This window comes from Parambassis ranga, chromosome 17 (assembly GCF_900634625.1).
Source record: "Parambassis ranga chromosome 17, fParRan2.1, whole genome shotgun sequence".
Lineage (NCBI taxonomy): Eukaryota > Metazoa > Chordata > Actinopteri > Ambassidae > Parambassis > Parambassis ranga.
The window spans coordinates 7,036,862-7,046,559 of record NC_041037.1 but is presented as its reverse complement, the minus strand read 5'-3'; the positions used below and the strand labels follow the sequence as shown (position 1 = coordinate 7,046,559).

Genomic DNA, 9,698 nt, shown 5'->3' with positions numbered 1-9,698 from the left:
AACATGACACAGCCTCTGCCACTAACACAACAATAGTGTCCTTGTCAAGAACGGCTGCTACATAGAAAACGAGCCTCTGTTCTAATGAAGAGCATTAAATAAAGATTTAACCTGCTGCATAGTGACACTCAGTGTGCAGAGTATTGATAAAAGTCAGTACCAAATATTAATAATATATATTTAGATCTTCAGAATCCACTTGTATGTCCTGTAACAGGATATAGTTTTAGGGTGTTATAAATGATGTTTGTTCTAGCTGGTGATTTGGTGCCACTGCTGCCACTGCTTGCCTGGCTGGGAGGTGGGCCTCCCAACATTCATTCGGGCCCCAGCAGAAGGCGTGGCCTTTTTTGTTTGTTCTGTGCTTAGGTTAGTCAGATAGTACATTTGTATGTTAAATGTACACTGTCTTATCTCTGTGTTGTTTGACTGGCTAACACCCTGAAGCTAATGCTAGTTTTGTACCTGAAATACAGGGATTTTGTCGCTTAACTAGTCATTCTTGACTGACTGAGGTCATAAATGCCCTGAAGACTGTATACACTTGCAACTAATGCTGACAGTCTTGTTTAACAGGGAGTGTACAAAAAAGTCTGTCCTTGATTTTTTTTTAATTAACAGAGCTAGTTAGAATTACTTTATGCAAGGGCGTCAATGTTTTTCAACTGCAGGAACTAAGACAGGAACTGTCCCCGTTTGTGTGCTTGTTGCAATTTAAAAAGCTATCTCTATGAATAGATAGACTAGTACATATTGGACTACAGGAAAACTAGTGTTGATAAGCTAAGCTAAGGGATTCTTTATGCTCTTGTACTAGACTCAATATTTCTCTCAGTCACTGAGACCTTTTTCTGTTCAACAACCACTCTCTGGCTCCCTTGCGCCATGGGTGGGGCAGTCAGGGTAAAGTTCTCATTAGATCCTGTTGAGCCACGGGAACTGATTGAAAAACTCTGAGCTTTCATTTGCATACCGTGACCTCTGGCATCGAAACCCTGCTCTGTAGATGTCTGCCCTGTCTGTGATCGATGTGCACCTTGCTCCCCACCTGAGGACTCGCTCTCCACCACTAACACTTGTCTAGACCTGGAGACAGTTCCTTGTGAACGGCCTTTTGATGCCTGCCCCGATGCTCGACTCACCCCTTCCTGCCTATCAACAAGTACCACACCCTGTGAACCTTGGAGGCCACTCACTTGCACCAAACCCTGACTTAACCCAACTTGGCCTACCTGACCCACTGCCTGCTGGGGGGCTCCTGCCACGAGCATCACTTGGGGCTTGGACTCAACTACATACATGGGTGTAGCAGCATAGTACATAGTAGGCTGCTGGATTAGGAGTGTCTGACTGGGTATCACTATCTTGTCCTGGACTTGCATCTGGGGGAGAGTGGCTGGGACTCTCTTGGTGATTTGCTCCTCTTGGATGATGGTAGAGGATCCAGATGCCACATTGGAGCTATGGAGTGTGTTGAGATTGATGCGGTCCCTGTCCCTGATGGTTTCTGAGTGAGTGTGGACATGTGTGTGTGTTGAGGTGGAGGGCTGGACAGGAGACACTGGTCTGATCGGGGGGATAGAAACTCCTGTGTCCACAGACTCTGTCACCAAAGTTGAACCCTTACAAATCTCAGCCAGGGTTTTGAATTTGGGGCCAAGGTCATTAAGGAATGCAAGATCATCTTCATTGTCAAGAAGACTGCAGCAGCCCACCGAACCTGCCAAGGATTCGTTGCCTTCATAGTCATACACCAAGAAACCATCCTTCTGCTGGGACTGCTGTGCAGCGTGGTCGGATTTCTGAAAATAGGTAAAAACAAAGTGACTTTATACTCTTTTTATACACACTTCAATTTTACATCAAGTAATACAGTTTCACTTTGAACGGGCCACAGATACTCACACTTGAATAGTACTCCTCAAGGAAGTGATCAGAGAGAGCCATCCCATCAAAGGCCGAACCGTCATATCGAGAGAAACCAAAATCTTGCCCTCTCATCATCCCTGTACCCCTAAAGTCCATCTCTTCTTGCCCACTGGAGTATTTGTACTGGTTGTACAGGTGCATGTTTTCAGCCGTCAAAGTGTTCACAGTACTGCTTATCATTCCTGCCCCACCTGCTCCTCTTAATCCTCCAAGGAAACCCTTTCCCTCAAAGGTGTTTATGTTCTTGGCATTTACTGTGCCAGCATCAACCTCCACTGGAACATGAAGAAGAGGAATTTCCTGTGCAAAAAAATGTGGACTCTGTCAGATGCAGCTATTTATATACATTTAAATAGCTGTATATGCATTATATCAAGTGTCTGAAGATCATACTGATCACAGTACCTTGTCTTCTCCCTGTCCCTCAGTATGATACGAGATCAGCTGTTGTTTGGTGTCAAATGGAATAGCCTTGAAATCTGCAAGACCCACGGGACCTCCACACAGGCAGAACAGCATGAGCAGGGGAATCACTAAAAAGAATTGAATATTCAATGTCAAAAAGATGTTCTTATAACAGCATCCTGCTTGAGGTCAAATTGAGTCTCATCATCGATCACCAAATTACTTTTCAATAGAAGAATTTAATAGGTAAATACTTGAATGGCTTCAGCTTTCATTGCACGTTGAGGCCATGCTCAGCCTTCAGCAATTCTTTTCACATAGTCTTTACATGCTGCAGCGCGTTAAGTTAGGCAAGTTTGTAAAGGTAAAAGGAACCAACAAAGAAAGGAAAAGCAACAATATATCACTGTACTCACACAGCAGCAGCAGCAGTCCCAGTAACAGAAGCAGGATACCTGGAGCTCCAAAACTGGATGTTTTTGCACTGCGTGGCATGCAAGTTTTAGTGTTTTCTTGGCAGGTGCACACAATGACGTCTATTATCTGTGCATCAGCACAAAACTTTCCCTGTTGGTCCTTGATTTCCACTTGAACTTTGTAGGTGCCTGGCCACAGGTGGGCGTGGTCATGCAGGATGGCTGTGGTAGCTGGAAAAAAGAATTCATTTTAAATTTGCTGCACAGAAACAGCTTATCTGACACACAGATTCACTTCATGCAGGCTTTTGAATGTGCCCTTTAAAGAACACTAGTAAAGACTAAATTGTCCCATGTTCTCACCATTAAGGGGCTCCACGGTCCATTTCCCCTTGCTGCTCTCTTCAATCACAGTGAAATCAAATGGTACTGAATTGGGGAACTCATCTTCATCTACAGCTGTGACGTAGATTACATTTTGCTCAAAGCACATGGTTTGAGTTTTGGCGGTCAGTCTTGGACAGTGATCATTGAAGTCCTCCACCTGAATGGCAATGGTGCCAGTGGCAGTTTTGGAGGGAGAATCTGAAAGAAAGAGAGTGTGATGTAAATCTCTTGTTCACCACATTAGTCCATGGTAGAGTATCAATATTGTAGTTTTTATGGAACTCACCATTGGTTATGCATATAATTTCAGCATAATATGTTCCATTTATCAAGAACTTGGACTCTCGATCAGGTAATTTATTCAGCCTGATGTCTGCCGTCTGTCCATCAATAATCAACCAGTTGTCAATATCACGTAATTTTACATACCTAAAAGCATAAACATCTATTAACCATTCATGAAAATTGATTTAAAAAATTAATACATATAGGTTTCATGTGGCCATACCTGACATTGGTGGCAGTTTGAAGTGTGTCACTGTCAATAGCAGCATACGTAGCTATGACTTTGTTTATGGAGACGGATGAGTGGTCCTCAGAGACTTTCACCACTTTGACGCTTGGTTTGAAATGAGGACCTTCCCTCTGATTGAGCACGTTGATTTTAACCCGATAGGGTCTTCCTCCTGTGGCACCGGTTGCAGATGAACTGCCGAAATTGTACGCTGCTTTGTTGCGAACCATCACATCCAAGTTGAGCTCCTTCAGCTGCTCGTAGTCTATAGCCTGTAGGTTCAAGGAAAATGCTGATTCCATTCGTTCCTGCCTTAAAGTGAAACATGTTTATCATTTTACATCAAACACTTCTTACCTTGTTAATCATGATGATCCCCTCATTGGTCTTAGCATCAGTAGTTATACTGAAATAACCGCCTTCATTCCCTGAAATGATTTCGTATTCAGCCAGCCAGTTGTCCGTGTGAATCAAATCCATGTCAATGGCTTTTATCCTCAACACTTCCACATTGACGGTGTTCTCTTCCACGCTGCCAGTGTACTGCAAAGAAGAGGCAAATCAACAGCTTGAAGTGAAACCAGAGGACCTTTTTACCCAACTCATAAATACAATATCTGTAACATTTGAGGAAATTTCTACAAAACTGGTACAAATTGAAATATTGGATTTTCTTCAGGGAATACAGCCCAGGCCTAGACTTGGATTCAAGGATAAGTTGATTACAAGTTAGGTGGTCAAAATTGACTTTAACTTCATGATGCCAACTGAGTTCCAATCCAGCCCCAATGTGTTATTGCTTGTTTTTATTTCCAAATTTCCATGGCAACCTTATGTCTGTCTTCCTTTAACTCTGTAAAGCTTTGGGATTGCCAATAATGAAGGCATTTCCGTACATTTTATTGGGAAAACAACTGTTCTCTAGTCAACACAGTGTGTCTTAATATACATTTCACAATTTAGAACAGTTACAGTGTGATGCATCTGCTAATGCCTTATAAGCAGCCTACCTGTTGAAACAGCTAGCATTTCTGACACAACTCTGTATAGAACAACACTTGATGTCAAATATTATCAAAAGAAACCTCTTTAAAGAAAAGGGTAAACCTGTCACACTTACCGATTCTTTTTCCAGGGTTGGAATATTGTCATTTATGTCTAGAATTTTGATCTCAATTTCTCCAGTTCCTCTGAGCCCCCCACTTTGTCCATCCATGTCAGAAGCTTCGATAGTCAACTTATATGTATCTTTTGTCTAAAAAAAAAAGAGGTCAGACATGCCATATACTGGTAAATAGAATCTAGTTTTTAATTCGACATAACAAAAACGAACAAGATTTGTCATTTTTCAGGATGTCGTCAAAGTGCCAGTTCACTCCAACACAACTACAACCGCGTTTTACGAGCGACTCACCTCCCTGTCTAGATTGCTCTGTCGAACTATCACCTCTCCAGTCTGATGGTTGATGTGAAACATCCCAGCTGTGCTCTCCACAATTTTGTAGAAGATCTTGGAATGAGGTGTGTTCTCTTTATCAGCATCAGTGGCTATTATTTTCATGACAACAGTACCTAAAAAATAAAAACACTCCATTGAGACGATTCTTCTTGAGACTCCAGCTGCAAACATCTAGTGGAGCTTACACTACCTGCAGCGCTAGATTCATTGACAAATCCAACTTGCTGTACTTTAATGATGGGTGGGTTGTCATTTACATCCTGAACAGTGATGTTAAGGTCAATATCCCTTTCAGCGAGGCTCCCATCCGCATACGTTGCCCTGCCTTTCAACTAGAAACAACAAAACGATAAGATATTTTAAGAAGTGTGAAACATTTGTGTCTGTCTACACAGTTTTATAATGCTCTTACGTTATAGAAGGGGATCTGCTCTCGGTCCAGAATGGAATAAATCTTCACATATCCATTATTAGGGTCCACACCAAATATATGATAAGGCGGCTGATCGACACCAGGCCCCATTAGAGAATAGACTATTTTTGTAGTGGTATCCTTATCGGATCGAATCTGAAATGTAAGAACGCATCCAAAATGAATAACCAAAAATTATTATATAAATGCAAGTGTGTGATGAACACCATGGTCTGCTCAACCAAAGAGATGGTTAGGTTCCATCCAAGTGGTTGTATAGTATCCTAATTAATGCAAGACACACATTAACACCTCCTTGAAGAGAGTGTTCTAACTAAACCATTTTTTAAATGGTTAAAACAACTTTTTGTTTAGTCTCTGTGTACATTGGCTCTGTACCTCACACAGACCTGCCTGTCGCTTTGAAGCGACATCATGATCAGGTAATAGACAAAACTTGTGTGTCTGGATAGCTGAACAATAAGGTGTTTGTAATCACGCAGGGTGTCTGTACTGACTCATGAACGTGGACGTTTGCCACCCTTTGGAGCAATGCTCACATACAGACTGTGTGGAAAAAAGCGAAGGTGATTTGAGTACACACCTTAGCGATGTATTCCAGGCCAGTGTAATCGCGGTTCTCCTTCAGGTGTCTGGGAACTGTGATCCATTCTGCCCACACGGGAACAATAAGCTGGAGGAAGAAGTTATTATTACATGTGTAATAATCATAAAGAATGAGATCACACGTTATTTCATTAGCAGCAGGAGATGTTTTATTCAAGACAAACACGGAAAATGGCTCATACAGTCTGTCAAATCCACTTTATGGAGTCCTGTAAACACGCAGATTGCCCATTTATTAGGCTACTTTTTTCCTTTATATCTGCGAACCCGTTTAGACACAGCGCAGTATGTTATGAGGCGGATTCTCAACCAGAGAGCCACACCTGTGGAACGATCGGCTTCCTATAACGCGAGACAATGAGCCTATAATTATAATGGTTTTCTTACCGTTACAGCGAACGTCAGCACAGCAAAAAGGCTGCATCCCGGCGGTGGAGCCATCGACACACTAGTTCCAAAACTCGTCTTAATCGTCCCGTTCAAGACCCGAAAGTGAATCCGCTTGACTTTATCTGTAGTCTATTGTTGGCTGCGTACAGACTTTGACCCTGGTGGGTAGGGAGAAGTTTTACAGCAACAAGAGGTTCCGCCCCTCGGTATCGCTCATGAGCCACCGCTGATAACAGGCGAGGAGAGAGAGAGCACTTTGTGCATAGTAGTAATATTTGTGTGCACTTTGCGGCCTATTGTCTAAAGAGAAGAACGACAAACAAAGGAAATCACCCGTAGGAAGAGGATTAGAGCTAAAAAACAGTTTTGACCCCCCCCCCCCCCCCAGAAATGTGACTTTATGAAATGTAACACTGACATTTTTAAGTCAAATATTCTAATTTCTTATTTTCTTTCCCTTCAAAAATCTAATGTCTGTCTGTAAACTCTAGAAAGAAATCTAGTTAAGAGTTTAAAGATTTGAGCTTTAAACATTAAAAAAAGAAAAAGTTTAAAGTAAACACAGAATTCTAAATTTAAGGTTTTGAAATTCGGACATCCAAGGTGTTAAAACCTAGAATTCTCAGTATAAGATGTAAAAAAAATCTAAATAAATAAAAAATAAATAAATAAAATAAGTAAATAAATACATTCAGGGAAACTCGACTTATAACATATATAAAGTATGATATTTTTGCTTTTACATAAAAATATAACGCAAAATATTCTAATAAAATCCACCCTAATTTCACAAATATGATCAAATAATTTAATCATGATATATTGGTTAGTTTGAGCCATTCTTTCTCACTGGTTTGTAAAACTTTACCAGTGCCTGCGAAATTCCCAAAGAGCACGCCACAGTTTCTGGGTTACCACTCATGAACATTTAACTGCACACTGGACCGTGTGAGTGGGGGCCCATTTAGCCACTGATTTATTCGTTTTATAGACAACACAGAGAAAAAAAAGCCGGATCCACACTGGCACAGACACACTTTGTGTGGCACTTTTACTCTCTAAAACAGAAAAATAAGACTTTTTTGTTGACTTGACTGACTGACTGAATTCCCACACGTCACTGCAATTGTGCAACTCCTGTAAGCTGTTATTTCCCCCACAGTGAGAGTGGTTGCCATCAGTTGACTTCCTTAGTCAGCAGTGAAATGCGCACACTGAGTGGTTTTGGTGACACATACATGGATAAAAACAGGTGATAGAAACACAGATCCAGACATTTGTTGTCTCTGTAATTAAGCTGATATAAGTTTTTTATGTAAATGTAGGTGTATTTGTCCAAGTTTACTGTGACACACAGCAGAGAAAGTGAGCATTTACATTCAGCTGTTACATAAACTGGGTGTGTCGCTTGTCTGTCCAGTCTGGATGACCAAACCACTTTGAAAGCATGTAGGCGGAAGGGATTAGAAACAGACACACCTAAGAAAATCAGTGAATTATATGGATCAAATCATCACAAACAACAGTCATATTGTAGTGTTTCAAGAAACATAAACCATCAGACAACACCTTATTATAATCTGTCTTTCACACTCAAGGACAGCTGCTGTATTATTAAGGATAATAACTTCAATTATTGTATTATGAAAACAATGAGCAGACGTGTGAATGTTGATGGAAGCTGTCTGGTCTGGGACCTGTCAACATGACTGCTGATAATCAAGCAAGTATCAGTCAAACAATTCTCTAAAAGTACACCAGGCAACAGACACCACCCAAACACTAACACTCATGATCATCACTCATCTGGCTGTCATCCAAAAGGTGTGGTGAGCTGAGCAGACGAGGTGAAGTTAATGCACGGCTGTAGACTTTCTTACCTCAGGGTTATATATGTGTATGCGTATCTGTGCATGTGTGTGTCACTGGATTCCCATTATCAAGCATCATAAGAACCTGAAAACAGAATCCCTGGCACTGTCACACAGGCAACTTGTTCTGTATTGCGAAACAGAAATGAATACAATATTTCACACATTATGCTGAAAAGGTGTGAAAGAGTTCTGTGTAATCCAGTTTAAGATAAACGCTATGAGGTCATCCAAACACTATCGACGTAAAAAGGAGCAATTCACCACTGACGATACACTACCACCCGTTATTCCACAGAAATGTGGTGTTTGTCAGTGTTTCCTAATTAAGATCCAGCCAAGTTCATAAATCACCTAACAACGTAATGTCATAGTATATATATATATATAAACGGTGTGCCTTGTGTGGTCAATTTGTATTTGATACATATGGTGTTGGGTCAAGTTGAGTTTTCCAGATCTATGACATATGAAAAACATAAAATGTATAAGGATGACATGCAAAATCTGCTTTTATATGCAATATATTGCCTCAAACTCATGCTAAATTTTAGGAATTATTTTTATCAATTATACAAACAAAAGAATTAAAGTAAAAAGTATGTTTGATTTTGCAGTATTGTGTAGTAGAAGTGTATTGTTGTACAAAATGGAACACTAGTACTTGAAGTAAATGTATTTATATTCCACCACACACCATAAAACATTCAAGTTTAAAATCATGGCTCCTTAGAATCTTTGATGGAAATTTCTTCTATCAAACTGTACTACTCGGCAGAAATGACCATTTACAGAACCTCCTCTGCAGTGACCTAATCCTGCCCCATTGTATGGAGAGTGGCAGAAAAGTCAGACAGCGTGTCACCAACAGCACAAGCAGAAACAAAATGAACTATTTCATAGAATGATAAATAACTCTCAGTTCAGTTTTGAACTGACACCAAACTGCACTCTTCTGTGTCTGTTTTGAATTTACTGGTAAACACTTCCAGCCTTAAGCCCTTTCATTATATGTTCACGCCCATGTCTCCCAGCAACGCTCGTCTTCCTGACATTTTTCTCACCTTTCCTGTTGCTGCCCCAAATACTGCAGGCCTGACTTCCCAATCAGACTCTACTTTTAAACGGCTGATCCAAACAGAGCAGAAAGGGGGGTGGGACGTGTTTCAGCGGACACAGACCTATGGTGTTTCTGGCTCTTGCTTTTTTTTATCAGCAGTTTGTAGAGAGATAGTGAACGCCTGGCTGCAGGGATCACCGCCTCCCCCACAGCAGGCTCTGTTCGGCA

General features: G+C 41.0%; 1 protein-coding gene across 1 annotated transcript; it reads right to left on the bottom strand.

The window, feature by feature from the left end:
- Positions 1–611: 611 nt before the first annotated feature.
- Positions 612–6,725, bottom strand: LOC114449257 (desmoglein-2-like). Its single transcript, XM_028426751.1, has 14 exons — positions 6,537–6,725; positions 6,127–6,216; positions 5,523–5,678; positions 5,301–5,442; positions 5,066–5,223; positions 4,772–4,906; positions 4,009–4,194; positions 3,646–3,923; positions 3,424–3,566; positions 3,114–3,335; positions 2,751–2,981; positions 2,335–2,462; positions 1,906–2,229; positions 612–1,802 (listed from the first exon to the last, which is right to left on the bottom strand). Exons 1-14 carry the CDS (start codon positions 6,588–6,590, stop codon positions 801–803), a joined length of 3,249 nt encoding a protein of 1,082 aa, XP_028282552.1. The 5' UTR covers positions 6,591–6,725; the 3' UTR covers positions 612–800.
- Positions 6,726–9,698: the final 2,973 nt, after the last annotated feature.

Bases quoted from the DNA above. Each gene is read 5' to 3' on its own strand.
- LOC114449257 (XM_028426751.1), bottom strand. From the start codon at position 6,590: ATGGCTCCACCGCCGGGATGCAGCCTTTTTGCTGTGCTGACGTTCGCT. The intron at 2,982-3,113 runs GTGAGAACATGG...TCTTTTTTCCAG, and splicing joins GACCGTGGAGCCCCTTAATG to CTACCACAGCCATCCTGCAT. The intron at 2,463-2,750 runs GTGAGTACAGTG...AATTCTTTTTAG, and splicing joins GGGACTGCTGCTGCTGCTGT to TGATTCCCCTGCTCATGCTG.